Source organism: Sinocyclocheilus anshuiensis, unplaced genomic scaffold, assembly GCF_001515605.1.
Source record: "Sinocyclocheilus anshuiensis isolate Anshui unplaced genomic scaffold, SAMN03320099.WGS_v1.1 scaffold1365, whole genome shotgun sequence".
Taxonomy (NCBI): domain Eukaryota; kingdom Metazoa; phylum Chordata; class Actinopteri; order Cypriniformes; family Cyprinidae; genus Sinocyclocheilus; species Sinocyclocheilus anshuiensis.
In genome coordinates this window covers 740552-763925 of record NW_015551032.1, presented here as the reverse complement: position 1 = coordinate 763925, position 23374 = coordinate 740552, and the positions used below count along the sequence as shown (strand labels likewise).

Below are 23374 nucleotides of genomic sequence, written 5' to 3'. Positions count from 1 at the left end.
TGAGAGTAGGAAGAAAAAAAAGGAACCAGCTGTGAAAACAAAGAGGCAAGAGAGAAAAGAAAGTGAAGGATATTTACGGATGGAATGCTATAGACAGGCACGCATAGCATTAGAGAAGATGATAAACCACGATAGAATAAGATTTGAGGAAGTGTTAGAAGAAATAGAAGATAAAATTAAAGAATCAGAAGGAGGTTTCAAAAAGCATTGAATAAAAGGGTACCGTTAATTGTGTCCAATGTGTATTAGAGAAAAACATTTATGTCATAATGATATTTCCCCCATTTTAAATTCTTATTCTCCAATGAAAGGTTAGATTTATGTGAATTTTTTTAATAAAAGATCAAAATGATTAACAATGCAGATTTATTTTCACAGCCTTCTTTGATCATATTTACCAAGGGTGCCAATAATTCTGACCATGACTGTATACATGTAGTCACAACTGTATAGTTTTTAAATGATCAAAGGAATTCAGCCTAGGCATTTGCACAAAAGAACGTGAATATAATCAGAATTTGTGAGGTGGTTAGGACAATAAATAAAATCACTTCATACATAAATTACTGACCAAATTCTGCTGGTTTATGGCTTGCCACATCTTTTACAATGGCACGAATGTTTTCTAGAATATACTCGTTTGGCATGTCCAGCTGTTTAAAAAAAACAAATTATGTTAACAAAGTGGGGGAGAAAAGCCTCATCGATGTGAAAATAAGCAGATACCACCCTGTTCTCTCTTACTTTATTACGAATAGTGTCTGTCACTCAAAGAAGTTCAATGTGACTTACTGTTGCAACTTGTGTGTTGACATAGATGTCCTCAACCATGTATTCATGACCACTCTTGAACAATGCAAGCATTTTGGGAATATTCATTCCAACTGATCCTGATGCAAGCAACACAAAGAGCCATTTAACCTCCGTTTAGTTGCACATTAATAGAACATGCCTGATATATGTGCAACTCACTGACCTCTCTTGCTCTTGGGAAACTTCTTCCTCAGCTTGTTCTTCAAAGGGAGCAGCTTTTGTACAATGTCTGGCACAGCCAAGTAAAAATCTGCTGTGATCTCATCAGCTAAAATCTGTCATCAACATTGATTAAAAGGCACACAAAGTATTTAGGGAATTGCAACTGTAATTGCAAAATCAATATATTATTATTATGTGATAGCCGAAACACAGATTGAATTCAGGGTAAATGGGAACTTTTTGAACACAATAAAAATAAACAGCCATTTTTTACACAAGCAAACCTTTAAACAGTATATGCAGGAATTACATTTCTACCAGCAATGATAAGTTCTCATGAGCTTTACCTTCTCAACCAGTTCTGCTCCACCTGCAACTGCTGCTCCATTCTCCACTGCTATTCTGGCTTGATCTGGATTCTGTAAAGCCATAACTCTACAATTAATGCATGTAAAATGTACAGCCTCCTTTAATGGAGCTGTAAATTATATCAAATCAGTTCAGTCAATGACACCTGTAATGTTTAACATAATAGACCACAGAGTGATGCTCCCACCTCAGTAAAAACCACTATTTTGTTGATGTCCGACTTGAAGGGATGTGGTAAATGAATTATGCTAACAAACGGATCCACTTTTTTCTGAAACAAAAACAATGGAAAGTCATAATGTTGTGTTCAAATGTGACTGTTTGTTGCAGTTATAATGCTGAGTGCTGAAATGTTTTCTTAAACATTGCAACATAGCTAGTAAGAACATTTATTCAACTGACAAGAGTATTTTTCATTCAATTAACTCAAAATAACACTGTTTGTAGTTTATTTAACAATATATAGATTTAATTTAAAAGAAACCATCACAAGAACAGGCAGACTTCTGCATTAGTCACATATTAAATGCTTTTCAACATCACAGTTCATTATTTCAGCAACTGTTCTGATGTACTGATGAATATTTTAACTTTTTTTCATACAAAATAAAAGAATCTTCAAGAAACTGTGTAGAAATTTTGAACTTGATGCATTTAATTTATTAAAGCATGAACAGCTCCAGAACAACTCTGATTTAACAACTGTAACTAAAGCACAGAAAAGCTTTTCCTGGAACATATTTCCAGCACACTAGTCACACTAGTTTGCGGATTTAATTGAATGTTTAAATGAGTACATTACTGTTTAAAAGTTTGGGGTCAGCGAGTTTTTTTTTTGGTTTTTATTTGCATTATATTGATCAAAAGTGAGTTTAAGACTTTAATACTACATTTTGTTTAGTTTTTTTCCAAATAAATACTGTTTAAATGCTTTTGAACTATTTCTTCATCAAAGAATCCTGAAAAATGTATCACAGTTTCCACAAAAAATATTAACTAGCAGTTTTTTTTTTCCAACACTGATAACATTAAGATGTGTTTCTTGAACATCAAAACAGCATATTCTAATGATTTTTGAAGGATCATGTGACACTGAAGCCTGGAATAATGATGCTGAAAATTCAGCTTTGCCATGCCAGGAATAAATCATATTTTAAAAAATATTAAAATAGAGAACATCTCACAATTATAACAGTTTTTACCAACCACAAATGTTTGAACAATGGTGTTTGTTTTTATGAATTTAAAAGCAAAAGTACATTTATTCTTTTAAGCAAAAGTTACTTAAGGCTATTTTAAGAAAATAACCACCCAAAATGTACCTTTTTCTCCAGCTTCATGTCTAGACGTAGGTTAGTATATACAGGCTGGTTTTCGGGACTGAAGTCCAGCTTCTGAAAGTTCTTCAGCATTTCAATGGACACGGATGTCTCATAGATGGGTTTGGGATAGTACCTCACCATGTACACATCATCTACTGGAGCCCAGGCTGTGAGTCCATAGGGTTTGTGTCTGTTTTTGTCATCAACCTTTTGTTTTTCTTTCACCACCTTTTCTTGAACAGTCTCCTCTTTCTTCTCTTTCTGCCTACAAAGAGAGTTTTAATGAGAAACATGATTCTTCTTTGCATATAGATTTTTCTCGCATGGTTTCTAAGTTTGTCAGCACGTCGAATCCAGGCTAAATAGTGTTAAGAGAACTCACTTGGCGGCAGCAGCAGCAGCGTAGGATCTGACAGATTGCTGTCTGTGTGCAGTCAGTGAGCTGTAGGAGACAGAAGGAGCTCTGCATGTGAAGAACAGCCTCTGACATCTGGGTAAAACTGTGCGTGAAACAGGACACTTGTGTAAAGCAGAATCAAAATGATTGGGCCAAATGACATGTTAATGATTACATTTTAATTAGCCAATTAGTGGTTCAAATTTATTAAAATTCTATAAGTATACTTTATCCTTCATACAGACGCACTGCATAAATTCACATAAGTTTCAAGTTTCAGTTTATTTATATAGCACGTATAAAACAGCCACACGGCTGACCAAAGTGCTGTACAGAAATTCAAAATAGTAAAAAGAATATAAAAATCTGCACAGCTACACAATTAAACAGGGTCTCGCCTTAATAATAAAATAAATAAATATATTAATAACACAAGAGAAACGATCCATCTCTAACGATTTATGATTTAAGAAAGGTTTGATTTTTGATAACAGGCGAAGTTGATAAAAACTAGAACCTATTACGGAGGAGATATGTTTATCAAGGTTTGAGGACTCATCTAACAAAACTCCCAGGTTCCGTACACGTGAAGATCTAAACACTGATAAACTACCCAGATCTAAGCTGGTTGCCTGAGAATTATCAGAGGGCCCAACAACAATCACCTCAGTCTTATCTTCATTTAAGGATAGAAAAATTTGGGCTAGCCAAAATGTAACTTCATCTAAGCATTTTATTAAAGAAGTAAAAGCAGAGGGATCATTTCTCTTGATAAGCATAACTATAAGCGATCGTGGTCAACGTCGTTAGCTTGTATAGATGCACAGCGCTATATTTAACACATCAGCTCAAGTATTCTGCACATGACAGTTTTCATGTTAATAATCTCTGAAAATATAACGGAATATAAAGAACATACGTAAAATTATATTTAACGTTTCAAAACTGACCTCTTAAAAAATCCCTTGAGGGGGCGGCCATGTTGACAGACTATTGTGTTACACTTAGATTTTCCCGTCTAAATCATCAACAAGCTTTAAGCGTTCCCACCCATGTCGTGCGCAACTGCGCATCTATCTTTAGTAAAAAATATCATGCATACTTAAAATAAATTGGTATATACACACACACTATACTTTATATACTACAATAAACAATTAATGTGTCCGTCATATAATTTAACTTTTCCACCATCATCTTGTTTTAACCAATTGTTTTAGAAGGGAAACAGCAACAACATTCTTGTTATTCTTGTTGTTACCATTCATATCAAATGATCCAATAATCCTGCCTGAAATATGCAAAAGTTGCGCGATAAAGGTAGTTCTGTAATAAGTTAAACTTTGCAGGTTTATTATAAATAATTCCCTATAAGAATATGTATATTGCCTATACGTTTAAAGGCATACTATAATAAAACAGACATATATCGTATTTTTGCAAGAGCACAATGTTCTCCACTTCGAGTAAGCCGTATTTCAACTTTGCAGTTTTATTATAAATAATTCCCTATAAGAATATGTATATTGCCTATACGTTTAAAGGCATACTATAATAAAACAGAAACAGAAACAGAACAAAAAATTTTTGCAAGAGCACAATGTTCTCCACTTCGAGTAAGCCGTATTTCAGAGTAAAATTTCTCGATTCGTTCTTTTGAGTCGGATCTTTTTAATGACTCGATTGAACCGGTTTGCAAAACCTTTCCGAACTGTTCGTTCACGAAACGGACGGACTCGGTATTAGCGGTTCTCGATTCACCAACTTACTGAATCACTGAACCGAGAACAAACTGGCCTGGGGCCTCATTTATAACCGTTGCGTACGCACAAAAACAGCCCTGAAAGAGGCTTACGCCACTTCCTGCGCAAAAGATGGGATTTATAAAAACAAACTTGACGGGAAAATTTGCGCACCTGCACGCAAACTCTGACCCATGCGTACGAACTCTGTTTCCTTGAGTGAGAAAATTAATGAAGTAAAAACAATGATTTTAAGCTCTGTTTTCATGTCGATATATATATACATTTACATTAAATATTTCAATCTCATATGGAGATAAGGACAGAAATTACATAAAGTCATTAAGCAGAACTTAAACCAAAATTATATGAATTTAGACATATTTGTAGTAAATGCGCTTGATCACTTTTCCTCTTTTATTGACAGCGAGGAGTGCTATAGGTGCACAATAATTCATCTTTAAACTGAAGTGCAGATCTCATGTTATGAGAAAATATTTTTTAGCGAGAACAATGACCAATGATGCGCACTTACTTCGATATTATGGCGGACACTTCTGGATGCAGTGGTCGAACTGTCCATTATCCAGTTTGAATAGGTCCAATGATAATATCTTACTGTTAACCGTAGCTGCACAGAGGTGTTGATGTCGTGTGAATTAAGGCATCTCTACAACATTATGAAAAGTACCGCTGTATTTGAAGGATACGACTTGAAGAAAACGGTAAGATTTATACGTTTCCTTTTTAAAATACTTTGTTAGTGACGCGCCGAGTCAGACAATTTTACACTGCAATAAATAGGCCTATCTGTTTCCACTCAAAATAACTAAAAGATATTCACCTTATTAGCAAAACTGCATACATTTAGTTTGATTTGAATTGTTTAAAACAATTGAAATAGGCTACTATTTGGCCAGTGTTAAAGAATGAGATCAACTCTATTCTAAAATATTTATCTGAAAACTATTTTAAACAGTTTTTGTTTTTTATTTTTGTTTTTATCTTGATATATTTATTCTAAAACATAACAAGGATATTGGATGATTTTTAGAAATAAGAATTAATGTATGGCACAAATGGCATTTATAGTCCGTATCTCATATTTCCTTGATGTATTTATCTTTGACAGTGTTAAACATGGTGTCACGTGGATGGGAATATGCATGGAAATGATATGCAGATGAGGTTATGCATAGTAAAACAAGGCGTTGTAAGCTCCACATATGGTGATTTTGGGGAGGAGACGCATGTACGCGCAGGTTCTGGCGTATGCATGGTTTTATAAATCTGAAAACTTTTGTGCGTAAGCAAAATCTAGCTTTTGAGCGTACGTACACTTTTAGGATGAAATCTACGGAGAGTTTTATAAATGAGGCCCCTGGGCTGCGTTTCCCAAAAGCATCGTAAGCCTAGTTGATCGTAGCTTCATTGGTGACAATGGAAAATTGTACGATGCTTTTGGGAAACGGAGCCCTGTCTGATTTGCATTCGAAGCGATCCCAGAACGATAAGTGCTCTGACAGTAAGAGCATTTGGGGTAAACCAAGGATATACTTTCATTAACAGAAATGTCGAAAATTAGTAGCCTTGGCTTTAGTAGCCTAAATTAATAATTATGACATCAACATGTACGAAACAAATTACAGTATTTTATTACGTGCAAAACTTTAGCCAAAGATGTAATCGAATTTAGCATTGTTTAATGTAAATATACATTTAAGTTCCAATGCCTTTGTTTTTATAAACTGAATCATGCAACTAACTAAACTAGAAAACATCGGGGGCCATGTGACTCGGTTCTTAAAGCGATCCCAGAACGATAAGTGCTCTGACAGTAAGAGCATTTGGGGTAAACCAAGGATATACTTTCATTAACAGAAATGTCGAAAATTAGTAGCCTTGGCTTTAGTAGCCTAAATTAATAATTATGACATCAACATGTACGAAACAAATTACAGTATTTTATTACGTGCAAAACTTTAGCCAAAGATGTAATCGAATTTAGCATTGTTTAATGTAAATATAAATTTAAGTTCCAATGCCTTTGTTTTTATAAACTGAATCATGCAACTAACTAAACTAGAAAACATCAGGGGCCATGTGACTCGGTTCTTAAAAACGAAAGGTTCAAAAGAACCGATTCGCGGAAAAGAGTCGGACTTCCTATCGTTGGTTGTAAGGGGGCCGTGGACTGAAGCGGAAGCTCAGACAGAGTGTTGTCCTTCCTTCTGCCAGACTCTCAGGATGAGGATCGGTCGCAGTTTGTCTGTATGTCTCTGATCATATCACACCAGCAGCTCCTCTCCCACCGCCCGAATGCAGGTAAGAATCTACGTACTGCATTCCGGCGTGGTGATTTTTGGATGTCAAATACGCCTGATGTCCCCAGCTCTACCTCCAGAAGATCGGCTAAGGAGACGGCGTGTGCTGTAACTTAATAAACACGAGAGAAGTGTTTCAACCCATTACACGCCACATAGTTTCTTTTACCTGTAACGCGAAACACCGCTATGTTTTTGAAGAGTCCAAGTTAGGTTCAGCTCGGAACTTGTGCGTTTGTTTTATTCACACAAGTTGCTTGGTAACTTCAAAGAGCGGGTTACGTAACTCCTTGGCTGTCATCATCGTGACCAAGCGTTCATTTGCATATTATACGCCGTAGCGTTCAATCAAATAACTTTTATTGTCACATGGCCATATACACAGCGGTTCAGTGACAGATAAAGACTACAGAATTCACAATACACACAGTGAACAGCTCTTAAGAGTTTGGCATGTGCTCTTGTGTATGTAACAGCTGCGACTGAATGATTACAGCGTACCACATGTTCTTTCTATAAAAGGCAATTAATAAGGGCAGTCGTCTGTTTAAAAGCTCTCGCTGGTGGTGTTTTTACCTATTCATAGGGAGTTATGTAAAAGTGCTGTTTTGCTTTCATCTTTTACAGCTGAAAGGGATTGATTAAAAAAAAAACAATCCTACTGCGACATCTCCAAAGTTCAGCTAAGTTAAAGGGGTCATATGATGCTTTTTTAAAGATCATTATTTTGTGTATTTGGTGTAACAGAATATGTTGACATGCTTTAATGTTCAAAAAACACATTATTTTTCAAATACTGTACATTATTGTAGGTCCTCTATGCCCCGCCTCTCTCAAACGCTTCGTTTTCTACAAAGTCCCTCCTTCCGACAAGCGCAGTCTGCTCTGATTGGCCAGCTGACCCAGTGCATTGTGATTGGCCGAACACCGCAAGCACTCGTCGGAAATGTAACGCCCCTTACCATAATCGCGAGCTTCATCTTTCAAAATAAATGTAAAGACAGTAAATAATGTCATTAGTTTTACCATCAGTTCAAGCCCGAAAGGGGAACAGACACAGTAATGATGCAGTACACAAGCCGCAATATCCTTAAGACACATGCTATGATTTCTGACAGGCTCGTCCATAAAATGCATTGCTGTTCTGTTGTAAGTAACCTTAAAGATTCCTAAATGCATCTACTTCTGGAAGGCCAAATAAAGTGCTTTTGCTTTCGCCTAGAAACACACAGCATCTCTCCGACATGGCTGCATCAACACTAACTGTGGTTACTGAAACCACGCCTTTTTTCTTTGCGTCCACATTTGGGCGCATTATGCAAATATTTCCACATAGTGAGGTAGATATGTGGGGGCGTGTTAGAACGAGCCGTTTTAGGGGGGCGTGGCAGAGTCTTAACTTTGATAAAGAATATCTCTTTGGTTTTGAGACTTTAGTCTTTGCAACTTCAGGGATCTTATCTATTCACGAACAGCTTGTAACACTCCAAAGAGAAAGGAAAACTTGAAATCGCATCATATGACCCCTTTAAACTCTGTCAGTGCCCTAGCCTGCCATAATGTTTTGGCTCGGCATGAGAGATATCAACTACTCAAACAGTTCAATGTATCAGTGTAAACATCAGCCGTCTGTCTGTCTCTCGGTAAGCACTCAGGATCTCTCACTTTGGCCTGGTTTCTAGAACATACACTATGGTTAAAAAGTTTGGGGTCAGTAAATAATTGTTTTTTTAATAAATTAATACTTTTATTCAACAAGGATGCAATAAATGATCAAAAATGCCAGTAAAGGCATTTATAATTATTATAAAACTTTTTATTTCAAATAAATGCTGTTCTTTTAAACTTTCTATTTATCAAAGTATCCTAAAAGAATGTATCACAGTTTCCACAAAAAATATTAAGCAGCACAACTGTTTTTAACACTGATAATATTAAGAAATGTTTCTTGAGCACCAAATCAGCATATTAGAATGATTTCTTAAGGGTAGTATGACATTGAAGAAGATAAGTGATAAGTAATGGCTGCTGTAAATTCGGCTTTCCTTTCACGGGGGTTAAATTACATTTTAAAATAGGCCTATATTAAAATAGAAAACATAAAATTATTGAGAGAGAGTAAAATCTTTGCAGTTATTTCAAATTGTAATAATATATTTTATGATGTTGTTGTTTTTACTGTATTTTTGATTAAATAAATGCAGCCTTGGGGAGCATAAGAGACTTCTTTCCAATCCCAAACTTTTGAACTGCAGTGTTGGTGAGATGTTGATATTTTACAGCTTCACTTAGTACCTACATATTGTTTGTTTTTTTTCTTTAGCTTTATTTTAAATTGAACTTAAGCAATTCTTAACTGATGTCAGAAAAAAAGTTTTTCCTTGTCACAAGTTCAAGTGCAGTTGTTGGTTTGTTGACTGATTTACATCATGTTTACATAATGCCAGTTTGTCTAAGGGTGATCTGGCTTGATCTGAGGCCTTAGAGGGAGTCTCACAGCATTCACAAAATGAACATTGCAAATACAATTACGCTGCCAGCAGGTACATAGATCAGGCTTTCAGCTTTCTCTCGGTTTATGATGATTTCTTACAGACATTTTGAGAAAATGAGTAATACTGTAGCTGAGAGAAAAATGACCTGAGTGACATGCTGTAACTAAAAGAAATGATGTTTAATTGTTCATTTTCTACATGTATTTTCAGATTAATAGGCATGCCAAAGGAAAAATATGATCCTCCAGACCCACGCAGATTATATACCATCATGTCAGCAGAGGAAGCAGCCAGTGGGAAGAAGTCACACTGGACCGAGTTGGAGATTTCTGGTTCGTTATTATTCCTCATGCCTCAACTCATACAATGAATGTATTTTTATGAATGTGCTACTGAAGGTACAGTAAATTGACATGAGAGAAATTAATGAATAAATCAGTGAACGTGAAAGCCTACTTATACTGACCTGCTTAAAGGGGTCATATGATGCGATTTCAAGTTTTCCTTTCTCTTTGGAGTGATACAAGCTGTTTGTGAATAGATAAGATCCCTAAAGTTGCAAAGACTAAAGTCTCAAACCCAAAGAGATATTCTTTATGAAAGTTAAGACTCGTCCACGCCCTCCTAAAACGCCTCGTTTAAACACGCCCCCACATGTCTATGTCACTGTGTGGGAAGATTTTGTGGGAAATGTACAATATGTGGAAAATAATGTTTTTTGAACTTTAAACCGCATAAACACATTTCATTACACCAAATACACAAAATAATGTTCTTTTTAGCAACATCATATGACCCCTTTAAAAAGTGGCAGATGCTTTGATCCAAAGTGACATGCATTGCTGAGTATATACATATATCAGTATGTGTGTTCTCTGGGAAATTTGGAAAATATTTGTGCACTCTGCCTGTGCTTCCATTGTACAGGGCGGGTCAGAAGTCTCAGCAGCTCACTATGGACGCTGACCCATCTGACTGCTCTCCACATCAACAACAACAACCTTAGCCGGATTCCTCCTGAAATCTCAAAGCTACCCCATCTCGTCTACCTAAACCTGTCCTCCAACAAACTGCGCAGCTTGCCAGCAGAACTCGGCAACATGGTGACTCTCAGGTACGTGACAAATTGGTCAATCTCTACGGATTCCCTTCAGACTGAAATTAGGTCAAATAGTTTTATTGACCTTTCAGCATTATTACAGGTTCTCAAAGACAAGTGCCATTAAAAATATTTGTATAAAATAGAGAAAATATATATAATAAAACTAATTAGGATGTGACTCAACTGGACTTATTACTCTATTAAACCTAGTGTCTCAGAAATAGTTTAGGCCATTTTTTTTTTGCTTTGAGCGATTTTATCCAGTTACACTAAACAGACGCCTTGTTATATGGTCACATTTGTTTCTTACTTAGTGTATTTTTTTAGGGAATTGCTTTTGAACAACAACTGTTTACGAGTTTTGCCTTATGAACTTGGCCGGCTTTTCCAGTTGCAAACACTTGGCCTCAAAGGTAAAGATTTTTTTTTTTTTTTTAACAAATGTTTTATATTATACAGTACATGCAGAACAAGCATGCAATATTTTTCATTAGGCCTGAGAACAAAATTTCTTTCCCAGGTAATCCATTGTCCCAGGATATACTCAACCTGTATCAGGAGCCTGATGGAACAAGGAAATTATTGAATTACATGCTTGACAATCTTGCAGGTAATAACGGACACAGTTGCATAGCTGTTTATTAATACAATACAGATAAGGTATTCATTTAATTTTCTTCTACTTTTTCCCCTCCCAATATTAGTCCACCCAGAACAACTCCCCCAAAGGCCTTGGATCACTTTGAGGGAGCAAGACCAAATGATGCCCACAGGTACCTACTAGCACCCCGTCACTGGTTTTTAAAAATCATGCTATAGCAAGGAGCAAAGCTAATATTAAATGCTTGTGTTCTCAAGCTGTGTTCACAGTAATGTGTTACAACGTACTGAGCGACAAGTATGCAACAAGACAGTTGTACGGCTACTGTCCCTCATGGGCCCTTAACTGGGAGTACAGGAAGAAAGGCATCATGGAGGAGATCACGAACTGTGATGCTGACATCATCAGCCTGCAGGTATGAAGCTCCTGTTTCAAAATTAAAAAGGAACTCGGCTGTTTTTTTGGAGAGAAGCCTAAAGCTGTATATTTCTTTTATAAATCTGACAAATCTAAAGACACTTCGAATGTATAAAGGATGCAATACTACTATATAGGTACTCAAGATTAACATGAGATTGGCTGAAACTGTATGTGTTATGTCCCCTTTAAAATGTAATTTATTCCTGTAATGGCAAAGCTGCATTTTCAGCAGCCATTACATTACAGGTGCATCTCAATGAATTAGAATGTCGTGGAAAAGTTCATTTATTTCAGTAATTCAACTCAAATTGTGAAACTCATGTGTTAAATAAATTCAATGCACACAGACTGAAAAACCTTTGCAGGTGTTTTGAGTTGATTAGCTGATTGGCATGTCACCATATTCTAATTTGTTGAGATAGTGAATTGGTGGGTTTTTGTTAAATGTGAGCCAAAATCATCACAATTAAAAGAACCAAAGACTTAAACTACTTCAGTCTGTGTGCATTGAATTTATTTAATACACGAGTTTCACAATTTGAGTTGAATTACTGAAATAAATGAACTTTTCCACGACATTCTAATTTATTGAGATGCACCTGTAGTCTTCAGTGTCGCTTGATACTTCAGAAATCATTCTAATGTGCTGATTTGGTGTTCAAGATATATTTCTTCTTCTTATTATTATTATTATTATTATTACTGAAAACAGTTGATTAATGTTTTTGTGGAAGCTGTAATACATTTTTGGGGGATTATGATGAATAGAAAGTTCAAAGAGAAGCATTTATTTGAAATAGAACATTTTTGTAACATTATAAATGTCTTTAGTGTCACTTTTGATCAATTTAGTGCAAATTAATAAAATTATGAATCTCTTAACAAAAGAAAATCTTACTGACCCCAAACATAAAAAGCTAGTGTACCGCTCATGCATATAACTTCTAATATAATGAATCAATATATAGTGCTTTACGTAAACAAGGAAGCTAAATTATTAAATATGTGTAAACAATATATTCCACGTGACTTGTATGGAAGGATATTCCGGATAATTTTCAAAAGAAATTGCAAATCGTGCATTTGTGTTTCCATTTTCTTTTCCGTGTATGTAACATCTCTGCCCAATTTTAAATGGAAATGCAAAGTCCATTTTCAGTTGCATTTCCAATGTCTTACAAGTTATGATTCTGTCATTTTGGAATATCAATAGAGAATAACTCATTTGCTATTTCACTTTCTCCACGTCCTGCTCCAACCCTCACAAAATTCAAATGGAATCACAATCCCCTTTGCTCTTGCATTTCCAATGCCTAACACAGTCAGCTGGCAATCAGTCTTGAGTGTGGGGTTTATTGATATAGTCGGAAAGTATGCCACGTCCACTACTGGTGGAAAACCAAGAACCGTTTTCATTTTTATTCATTCTTAGGCTAAGTTCACACTACATGACTTTAAACGTCGGCAGATCGCTGTGCTGTTCAGACTACATGACTTGATTGTCTGTCTTTAAGTCATTGTGGTGTTCACACTACATGACTCTGTGTAAATGATCCGCAACCGGTGGTTACACACTACACAAGCTGACAACAACTCTGTCACCCAACGACTCTACAAACCACGTTTTGTCACGAAAACACACGCGAGAATTGGAACGGGAATGACGCGAAACAACACGTGAAACAGGAGTTGTTTATTTGAAAATGGATGTCGGGAAGAAATTAGCACTGCAAGCTGTTTGCTCCATTTATTGTGTCCAAACTTTTCTTTAAGCCATGTTGCTGCTGTTGTTTTTCTTTCGGTGACCTCAACCCATGCCTTGCTCTCTCATTGGCTGTAGCTCATCACGACACCTGACACCATGTGATGTTGAGTCGGCCGACCCAAGCATAGGTCTCTGCAGGAAAGTAATGGGAGTTACCAGATCGGGGCGTTCTTAGACCATGTTTCCTGATTGGCTGACGTCATAGTAACGGTAGGTTTAGGGGTGGGGTTAGGTAAGTGGGATAATTTTGATTGCATGATTGAGAAACACCCTGCAGTTTGAAAACACCCACAAATTCAGAAACGCCCACTTTTGCTCTGCAGAGACCTCAATCTTGGCTGACCGGTCCAGATATTTAGCATGCTAGATATTTGTTTGCCGTCGGAGAGGTGTCGGCGACGCGTTAGCGAGCCTCTTTGATGCGTCGTTGAGTAGTTCACACATAAAGATTGCCGAGTGCCAATCACCCGCTGATTTTCCCCGGATCACAGCCCGACCTGTCGGCGAGCTCGGTAACTTGCAAACTCGGGCTTAAAATCCTGTAGTGTGAACTTAGCATTATGAGGAAAATGGGGACAAATAGCCAATAAATGTCTCTATTTTTGCAACAAAAAAGTCATAAAACTGTTGTTTGGGAGGTTTTTTTCTTTCACTTCAAACAATGCCAAAAACCTGGAACTAAATAGTTATTACCTGCAAACAAACAAGCAACATCAAGAAGAAATCTTACATACATCTGTGGAACCTCACAACTGAACGGGGTCTCACACCGGACGAGAAGCGCAGCGCCACACCACGTCTTTAAAATTCGGACAAACTGTTTTCTATGAGTGTACGCACACCGGCGGCGCCACTCAGCATCTGTCCGCGCCACAGAGCACCACTCACTAGTTTTCCATTAAATCACTTTAGATTTGTCCCAAATTATTGTTGATGTATACAATGACTTCACCCTAGGCTGGAAGATTGTGTATTGTGCATTTTTCAGCAAAAAGCTTATCTGTGGCTTGACTAAAATCTGTATGCTTCATATAAAGAGCTATAACATGGATCACGCTTTCTCTTTCTGTTTGCTCTTTGTCAAACACCAAACTTAAAACTCATCAACACCCACTTTGTTCAATTGCGTTTGGATTATGTCTCAACATATGCGTCCACAAATTGAAAATGCAATTCCTTTTGAATATCATTCTTTAGACTTGAGTGTGGTGCTTTAATATCAGCAGTGTTTTATACTTTGCTCTAACGCTCATTCTCCAGCTGCATGTGCAGAGTTGTCTACGATTGAAAAGAGGTGTTATTTGTGTAGTAACAACTTTTAGCTCACAAGTTATTGATCTGAGAAATTCGAATCGGTGAATACGTTGCCAACTTTACTGAACTCATGTGCAGGAGGTGGAAACAGAGCAGTACTACACTTTCTTTCTGGAAACACTGAAAGAGCGTGGATATGATGGCTTTTTCTGTCCAAAGTCTCGTGCCAAACTCATGTCAGAACAGGAGCGGAAACATGTGGATGGCTGTGCTGTGTTCTTCAAGACTGAGAAGTGAGAATCTCCCTCTGTCTTCTTACAAGGTTTAAAATGAAATGATATTAAGCTCATCTTGTGCACTTTTTTTTTATTTTCTAGATTTACTCTGGTGCAGAAACACACAGTGGAGTTCAATCAGGTTGCCATGGCAAACTCGGAGGGCTCGGAGGTTATGCTAAACAGAGTCATGACCAAAGATAACATCGGAGTAGCTGTCCTGTTGGAGGTGAAGAAAGACTTGTTTGCTAGTGGTAAGGACCTTGAATGATAACTCTGTAGTTCACATTAAATAGCTCAATTTAGGTTTCCTGTTCTTCACTGACACACCTTCTGTTTAGCTTTGTCCTGTAGATGGCAGCAAATCACAAAGTTAAAAATGTTTACATGAGAGGACAATAATAGTGTCTCTGAAAATAAATTAATGTTCACAAACAACACTGTGTCAGTAGAATTAATTTTGAGCCCAAAAATGATTCGACATCAAACAAATTATTCGGAGTATATTAGTATTTATTTATTACGTTAGATTTTTTTTAAACATTTTTGCTATGTGTGGCAGGTTAGGAAATTGGATATCTAGATATTGGCCACTTTGAAAATAACATCAGTAGCATTCTCTGAATGTTTTAGAAGATGCAGCTGCAATTAAATGAAATTATGAAACATTTATGTCTGTCAAAATTTGGTAATTCAAGTTAGTCATAAGTGATATGCTGCTCTGATATATAAAATTAAATCCTGTGGTTGAATTCAGTGTTAGGTTGGATTTCAGTGATAATATACTTATTAATTCCTTCATGATGCCTCAATACAGCTGAATACAATTTCTTAAGCATACACACTTTTTGATGAGTTCTGCTTTATTTCTTCTTTCTCAGCGTATTCTTCATTTTTTTTCCCCCTACAATCTACAATATTTTTGTGTTTTCAAAATATTGCAATACTGATTACACTTTGAAAACAGAGTTTCCTGTTCACATTCAGCTTTTGAATTTCTCTGAACTAGGAGCAATGACCTTGATTATAAAAGATCTTATTTAGATGTTACAGCTCCATTTGCTTCCTCTTTAGTAAAATACTTCCATCCCATTCGTTTTACTGGTGTTATAATGCAGGTTTAAAGCAGCCTGCAGAGAAACCGTTCTTGCTGGTAGCTAATGCCCACATGCACTGGGATCCAGAGTTCTCAGATGTGAAGCTCATCCAGACCATGATGTTCCTGTCTGAGCTAAAGAGCATCACTGAGAGGGCATCGGGCTCCATCAACTCTGCATCACCCACGTCAGACACCAGCACCATCCCTATAGTCCTGTGCGCTGACCTCAACTCCCTCCCAGACTCTGGTAAGTGATGTCTGGAACTGCTTATTGAAGATAAATAGTTAGAGGGAATGGGGAACTCACTTGAGCAATCTATATTGTGTAAATTCCAACTAAGATGAGTTCAAGAAGTCCACGTAAGCAAGCCGTAATATAGCGCCCATGAAGTGGATGGCAGGCAGTTGGCTTTGCGTTCCTTGTAATAGGATAAGTGTCTATGTCCACCTGCTGCAATATTAAAGGGATGGTTCATCCCAAATTGAAAATTCTGTCATTACTGACCCTCATGTTGTTTCAAATCTCTATGACTTTCTGTGGAACACAAAATTAGATATTTTAAAGAATGCAGGTAACCTTTGACTTCCGTTGTATAGACAAAAACCCACTGAGACATTTTTCAAAATATCTTTTTATGTTCCACAGAAGAAAAAGTCATACAGGTTTGGAATGGCATGAAGGTGAGTAAATGACGACCTAATTTTAATTTTGGGGGGTGAATTATTCTTTAAAGGGGTCATATGATGGTGCTAAAAATAACATTATTTTGTGTATTTGGTGTAATGAAATCAGCGCAAAGTTGTTGTATTTCCTCAGCAACCAGCACGGATCAGCTCCAGGCATGACGAAGCGATATCGTCCTCTTTTGGAAGGCCAAACAAAGTAGTTTAGCTTTCACAACGAATCACACCGCGCCTTCACGACATAGCGGCGGTGGCAACAATACTACAACGAGAATAAAAGTTACGCCTTCTTTCTTTGCATTAACATTTGGGCGGCGTTATGCAAATATCCCACATCGTGACGTAGACATGTGGGGGCGTGTTAGAACGAGCCATTTTAGGAGGGCGTGGCTGACTCTTAACTTTTATAAAGAATATCTCTTTGGATTTGAGACTTTAGTCTTTGCAACTTTACAGATCTTCTTTATGCACCAAGAGCTTGTAACACTTCAAAGAGAAAGGAAAAATTGAAATTGCATCATATGACCCCTTTAATGTCATTCCTAAGAGAAATATGGACATAAAATTTAGATTCGGCATGAAGCTCTTGTCTCAGCATTACTAGGTTTCCTGGCCTTTCACAGGTGTGGTGGAGTATCTAAGTAATGGTGGAGTTGCAGAAAATCACAAAGACTTTAAGGAACTGCGTTACAGCGATTGCTTAACCAACTTCAGTTGCAACGGCAAGCCCGATGGCAGTATCACGCACAGTTTCCAGCTGAAGAGTGCCTACGAGGGGAATCTCATGCCCTACACCAACTACACTTATGACTTCAAGGTGAGGAGATACATAATTCAGATATATTTAGGTTTCACGGTTTTAGTGAATTGTGATTTGCTTTGTTATTGTATTGCACTGAAACCAGTGCACTAGGAGCTGCTGGCTCCTAATTTTATATTATTGTCACAGATTTTTATTTATCTTTTTTTTTTACCCATTTTTGAAACCTGCTTTCTCCTTTTTTGTAGGGCGTGATTGACTACATCATCTTCTCTAAGACACAGATGCGTGTTCTGGGCGTTCTGGGTCCACTGGAGACTCAGTGGCTGAAGGACAACAACATAACCGGCTGCCCCCACCCGCACATCCCCTCCGATCACTTTTCCCTTCTGGCTCAGCTGGAGTACCACCCGCCTTTACCCCCCCTCAACGGGCTGCATCTGCCTGTCCACAGGTAGTGCAGGCCCCTTCCCCAAACCATGGACGAATGATGAGCTCCTACAAATATAGGCACACACATTAAGGAGTGAAGTACTCACCTACTTTGTTCCTTTTTTAACCTTTGCACACGATTATATGATCTTATTACGTTTTCCAACATGAAAACAAAAGCTTAATACCAAATTAGGGTTGGGATTCTCTGTTTGGTACCAAACAAACGCTGCTTTCAGGGAAATCGATCTGTTTGTCTGAGTCTAAATGTGAGATTGTGTAAGCCATGTGTCAATATTTGGATGGTAGAAATGTGTAACTTAAGCGAAGACAGATCATGTAGCATAACAGTGTCAGAAAGAGTATTACAAAAAAGATGTTTCATTTAGCATCCTCTTTTAAATTCCCCTTCAGCATCTCATAAATTTGACAAGAAATCATTATGAAAGCATTTAAATCTGTGAATTTCCCAGTACAATAAAACCCCATTTGTCTCTTTATTATGCAGTCAAATATTAGTTACTGCATCCTGTGCAGGATGTTATCGGAGGATGGATTTGCATTAAGGTTATGAACTGAAACACTGCGGCGAAGTTGGAATTTTCAGCAATCTATTTTTAATTGAAAATTCTTAATAGTGCAATGTAAAGTATTATGCAAACTTGTCTTTTGGTCAAAAATGTACACTATTAAAGAGGATCCCAGCCCTACTGATTATAACCCAGCTGTGCGGTTTTCTCTTGCTGCTTGCATCAGCATCTAAATCACATCACCGTACTGATGTATATTTACACAATACAAGTCCTCCCTGCCTCAGTGATCTCATGATGTCAGCGAGAATCTCTGATTGGTAGATGGTTGACGTTATTGGTACAATTTATAATTGCTACTGAAGACTACCTAGGGGTTTAAGGCATAGTTTGCCCAAAAATGAAAATACTGTCATATTTTACTCACCCTCATGGTGTTCCAAACCTGTATGACTGTTTCTTCTGTGGAACAGTTTTCATTTTTGGGTGAACTATCCCTTTAACTCAGGCTAATTCAGCTTAGTCCTGTTGTTTCACATTTGTTTCAATGCTTAATGGCTTGTCAGCTGCATCGGTACAGGATGAATGTTAATTTATAAATGTCATTTTGTGATTTGTTGGAGAAGAGAAAAATGACATGATTCTTTCATTTTATTTGTTTGGCACAACTATACGATTCGAGGGCGTTTCTGTAGTTAAAGGCTGTTCTCACTGTTATATCTACATATTTATGGTTTTCAAGGTTGGCGAGTTAAAACGCAATCATTCGCTAAATTTCTCTAAAAGCTGTAATACGCTACACAACGTTGAAAATCTGAATTTATGTATTGTTCCGAATACAGCAAACTAACACAGAAACATATCTGTCATTGCTAGGAGACGAATAACCAGTTAAAACGATATGCGTTGTAAAATCATCTCAAGACATTTTTGATGTTGTCCGACTGGACATAGTTCATAGTCCGAAGCGAAAAAAAAAAGAAAAAAGTCTGTGCCCATCATATACACTGTGATTTTCTGTGAAATCTGTCAACTCAAATCTGCATTTGCTCTGACTTTAGGCAGCTAGTGTCAACTTGTCAAGAGTGCAAACCGTGGTAAAAGTTGTGTAGTGTATTTATAGTCTTAAACTGAATGAATTTGGGCAAACTATTAAATTTTCTAAAGCATTTATTTGATGTCAGTGGCATTAGTGTTGTCTGTCACATGACTACTGTGAGAACATTTCCCTGCATGAATTCAGACTTTTATAAACTAAAAAATAGCAATCATCAAAATGTATAAAGCAAGATCTTGAGTTAAAATCCTGGAGCATTTTGTGATGTTTAACCTGTGAGGAGCGTAGGTTGTTGATCGTATTTGTCTATTCGACACATCCAGGCTCACTTAATGTCTTTTTTGTACAAAGCTATAGCTTCCCTAACATGCTTCAGCAGACTGTGCCTTGTTCTGTGCTGAGCTGGTGTGAGTAATACATTTCAAAAGGAAGCTCAGAGGTGCTGAAGTGGACTATTTAGTGTTGGACTATGTGTGCTGCATGCTACTTAACACTTACTGCCATCAAACTTCAGAATATAAACGATAACCACACTGATTAACTCCCATCCCTGTTCAATTTAATGACATATTTGGTTTGGATATGTGCAACACCTTCACATTTGAGATTTTTAGTCTTTTCATCAGTGCTTTCACTTTTTGTCACTTTTGCAGAAATTGATAAGTAGAGCATTCCTCTTTGATCAAACTGTGCCTAGTCTGAACCATCTTTTCTACAGCAGTACTGCCTGTGAAAGCAAGACGCTTACAGAGTGAGCCAGCACCAGCATCCATCCCTGCACCCTTCCATCCACTCATCCATTCATCTGTCCATCTCTTCTCTTCACCAGAGAGACATGGTGATTACTTAAGTGGCCGTGATACAGTTATGTTTTTATAACTGTAAGCAAGTCAATTTGCAATCAACATTGCATCCATCCCTGCACCCTTCCATCCACTCATCCATTCATCTGTCCATCTCTTCTCTTCACCAGAGAGACATGGTGACTACTTAAGTGGCCGTGATACAGTTATGTTTTTATAACTGTAAGCACGTCAATTTGCAATCAACAGTTTAGTGGTAGCAGTAGTTTTGTTTTCTGGTGGATACATGTGTTCTCCTTACAGAAATTCCCACTGAACAAGCTGAGCATATTTCTTCATGGCAAAGGGTCTGAATGGCCAGGTATTTTAATCAAGATTGATGAACATGCAGTATTTTTAAACTAGTAATAAAAGCATGTGGAAAATAGCAGTAGTCTTTCATTGAATATGGATTATGGCACCAGGGTTTGAGGTCAGTCTTGATAAGAAATTCAAATTAATGAAGGACTTGCATGATTGTAAGATGATGTAAAGTATTGTTTTGCTAAGAACCTTGAGAAACAATTATTAGAATATCCAAAAAAGAGCATTTTCCCAATGAGATGATGACTTAATCACTGGATTTTTCTCATTGACTTTGGGAGTTTTTTTCATGCAGTTTCTCCTCCGCTGAGGAATACACATTTTGTAAATCTTGTTTAGTCTATGAACATATATGGTGATGATTATATTGGGGGAAAAAACTTTCTGTTTACAAATGAAAATGGTGCTACATGTGGCCCATTTATAAAACAAGAAATTCTCAACAAAGTCTTGTCCTAGTCTCCCACCTTAAAGGCAATAAAGATGTCATTTTAAAGGAAGAAGGTTGTGAGTTTTATTTCAAAAGAATAATTACAGATTTTGTAGACAGCCTACGATAACAAATTTGTGACTACGTAAATATGGCCTGATAACATTCAGCACACTTGAGTTGCCTGTTTAACGAAAAGGAATAGTTGAAAAGTAGGAAGTGGAAAATGTCTTTTGTTCTTGTCCGCTTTGATTTATGCCGCAGTGGGCTCGGCACTTTCCTTTACACTTCTTCTGCTGTACAGTAGGAAAAAGAAACAAAAGACGACCATTAGACAATGCAAAGAAAGATAAAACAAAAGGTCAATTCTAGCTTAGACAGTCTTGTTTTTGGGAGTTAAGACTTAAACCCTACCTCCTCATTACTCTTGTGAGGACTTTGTTGATCCATTGTGCTTCAGGGTCTATGCAAACTGTTTTGTTGTCCTTTTTGGTAATCCTGAGGAATTTAAAATGATTTAATAAATATATGCAACAATATATGCCTGTCTTACACAAATGTATGGGCAATAAGTGACATTTGTCTTGAGAGCTGCGTGGGCAAATTAATGAAAAATGTAACACATTTTCGAGAGCACTGAGGTTTGTCAGAACAGAGGAAACATGCACCCCCTTGCACATTTCCCTCATGTCTGTGATTGAAGTGTGTGTGCCACCGATGAGTAGAAGCAAAACATCATGACTCACAAGATCTCAGTTTTGCGACAGTGTGCTCCCGGAGGCAGGATCTCAATCCTCTGGAACAGCCGAGATGGGATTATGGATGAGGTGGTGGTCACACACTGACAGTTGCTGTTGGTAGCAACACCATCCATTGGCAATGCTGAAAGAAGCCATGTAGATACAGTTAGAATGACATGTTGTAACCATTCTATCAGAAATAAAAAAAGACAGAATAAATGGCTAGTATGTTAAAAAATAATTAGGACAACAGTTGAGTGCATAATTAACCTGCAGTAAATTATAGCACATTTTACCCTTTAACAGATCCACCTTTTAAACTTCGAAAGCACTTGGTTTGTACAGACATCTTTGTATAAAAACACCACATAATATTGACCACACAGAATGCTGCACCACTAAAATAAAATAAATTTCTATACTCTTACCAAAGAGGGTTGTGAAGCAGCAGGCTGCAGTAGCTGCCAGCAGTAAATAAGAGAGCAGTGACATGTTGAGGCTGAGATCAGATGTGGAGTGAAGCAAGTCTAGGATGAGAGGCGTCTTCTGCCCAGTTTATATTGATGCTCAGAAGAGGAAGTGATAAACGTATAATAGCAAGTGGGTGAAAAATAATTATGCATATGAGTTGGAATTTTACTGTCAGAGGAAAATAGCTATATAGCTTTACTCTTAAAGGAGATGGGAAGATAATCACATCAATTCACAATATAATATTGAATATTTTAAAGTAATTTACTTCTGAATCTCAATAATGGATTTTGTTAACTCACTGGCGGTAATTAACACATGGCAAGAAACTTTTTTTTGGGTGGGGGGGGTTCATTTGCATTTTGTATTTTTATTGGATTAGTTATCTCCTCAATAATAAAAACTCAAAGTGTATTTAGAAGATCTTCCATCCTCTCACATACAGCCTACTGCATGCACTAAAAAACTCGAGAATAGAAATAATTAGGGAAGATACCCATACAGTACATTATTCAATCAATGAGCTATAAAAGGGGGGAAATACATGCACAGATGCATAAATACATTTTAGAAACAAGTTACTTTCATGTTGCATGTTTCTTATCACAATTGTGCAGTCTTATTCTTTTATCTGTAAACAAGGGCTTTCATTGTTTCACTTTGGAACCTGGTTTTCATTCTCTTGAAATGATGTGAAATGTAGCTTTCAGTTTCATGTTTTAGTTCTTGAGGGAGGCTAAAAGGCGATGTTTCCTCATCTTCACAGAACCAAGTGGTTTGAACTATATTTTGTGGCCCTGATTATCTTCTCCGCCAAATGTGCTGTACACAAATATACTGTCATCTGACATTTGTGTTGTGAGGTCTGATTTGACTGTTAAAGACAAAACAAAGCTTTCTTTTAAGGCTGATGCATAATAATACTGTGAGGCAATATGTCGAAGTTCAAGCAACATAATGTGTG

General features: G+C 37.1%; 3 protein-coding genes across 7 annotated transcripts in view; 1 reads left to right on the top strand and 2 right to left on the bottom strand.

The window, feature by feature from the left end:
• Positions 1–4106, bottom strand: part of LOC107661265 (39S ribosomal protein L1, mitochondrial-like) — a 6341-nt gene extending 2235 nt beyond the window's left edge. Inside the window, exons 1-8 of the mRNA XM_016450763.1 lie at positions 4014–4106; positions 3049–3166; positions 2667–2931; positions 1532–1615; positions 1323–1394; positions 977–1088; positions 793–890; positions 572–653 (exon numbers count right to left, since the gene is read on the bottom strand). Of these exons, the coding sequence (XP_016306249.1) occupies positions 572–653; positions 793–890; positions 977–1088; positions 1323–1394; positions 1532–1615; positions 2667–2931; positions 3049–3166; positions 4014–4044 (862 nt within the window). The 5' untranslated portion in view covers positions 4045–4106. The remainder of the gene's footprint in view (positions 1–571; positions 654–792; positions 891–976; positions 1089–1322; positions 1395–1531; positions 1616–2666; positions 2932–3048; positions 3167–4013) is intronic.
• Positions 4107–6957: 2851 nt separating this feature from the next.
• On the top strand, positions 6958–20833 carry LOC107661217 (CCR4-NOT transcription complex subunit 6-like). Of its 5 annotated transcripts, none has more exons than XM_016450713.1 (13): positions 6958–7130; positions 9835–9956; positions 10552–10738; positions 11054–11139; positions 11247–11336; positions 11431–11499; positions 11585–11742; positions 14905–15059; positions 15144–15295; positions 16160–16387; positions 17448–17641; positions 17833–18038; positions 20325–20434. In XM_016450713.1, exons 2-13 carry the CDS (start codon positions 9845–9847, stop codon positions 20356–20358), a joined length of 1671 nt encoding a protein of 556 aa, XP_016306199.1. In that variant the 5' UTR covers positions 6958–7130; positions 9835–9844; the 3' UTR covers positions 20359–20434. The 5 variants fall into 5 exon arrangements, with proteins under 5 accessions (XP_016306199.1, XP_016306197.1, XP_016306202.1 ...); XM_016450711.1 differs by having other exon boundaries at positions 20322–20434; XM_016450712.1 differs by lacking the exon at positions 6958–7130 and adding an exon at positions 8692–8772 and having other exon boundaries at positions 20322–20434.
• Positions 20834–20924: 91 nt separating this feature from the next.
• On the bottom strand, positions 20925–23346 carry LOC107661218 (C-X-C motif chemokine 13-like). Its single transcript, XM_016450717.1, has 4 exons — positions 22368–23346; positions 21946–22081; positions 21614–21697; positions 20925–21495 (listed from the first exon to the last, which is right to left on the bottom strand). The coding sequence occupies exons 1-4, from the start codon at positions 22429–22431 to the stop codon at positions 21453–21455; spliced, it is 327 nt and encodes a 108-aa protein (XP_016306203.1). The 5' UTR covers positions 22432–23346; the 3' UTR covers positions 20925–21452.
• Positions 23347–23374: the final 28 nt, after the last annotated feature.

Excerpts from the sequence above, each read along its gene's own strand:
- LOC107661217 (XM_016450711.1), top strand. The coding sequence starts at position 9,845 with ATGCCAAAGGAAAAATATGATCCTCCAGACCCACGCAGATTATATACC. Across the intron at positions 15,296-16,159 it reads GAAAGACTTGTTTGCTAGTG|GTTTAAAGCAGCCTGCAGAG; the intron begins GTAAGGACCTTG and ends GTTATAATGCAG. Across the intron at positions 16,388-17,447 it reads CAACTCCCTCCCAGACTCTG|GTGTGGTGGAGTATCTAAGT; the intron begins GTAAGTGATGTC and ends GGCCTTTCACAG.
- LOC107661218 (XM_016450717.1), bottom strand. The coding sequence starts at position 22,431 with ATGTCACTGCTCTCTTATTTACTGCTGGCAGCTACTGCAGCCTGCTGC. Across the intron at positions 22,082-22,367 it reads CTGCTTCACAACCCTCTTTG|CATTGCCAATGGATGGTGTT; the intron begins GTAAGAGTATAG and ends GGCTTCTTTCAG. Across the intron at positions 21,698-21,945 it reads TGTCGCAAAACTGAGATCTT|GATTACCAAAAAGGACAACA; the intron begins GTGAGTCATGAT and ends TAAATTCCTCAG.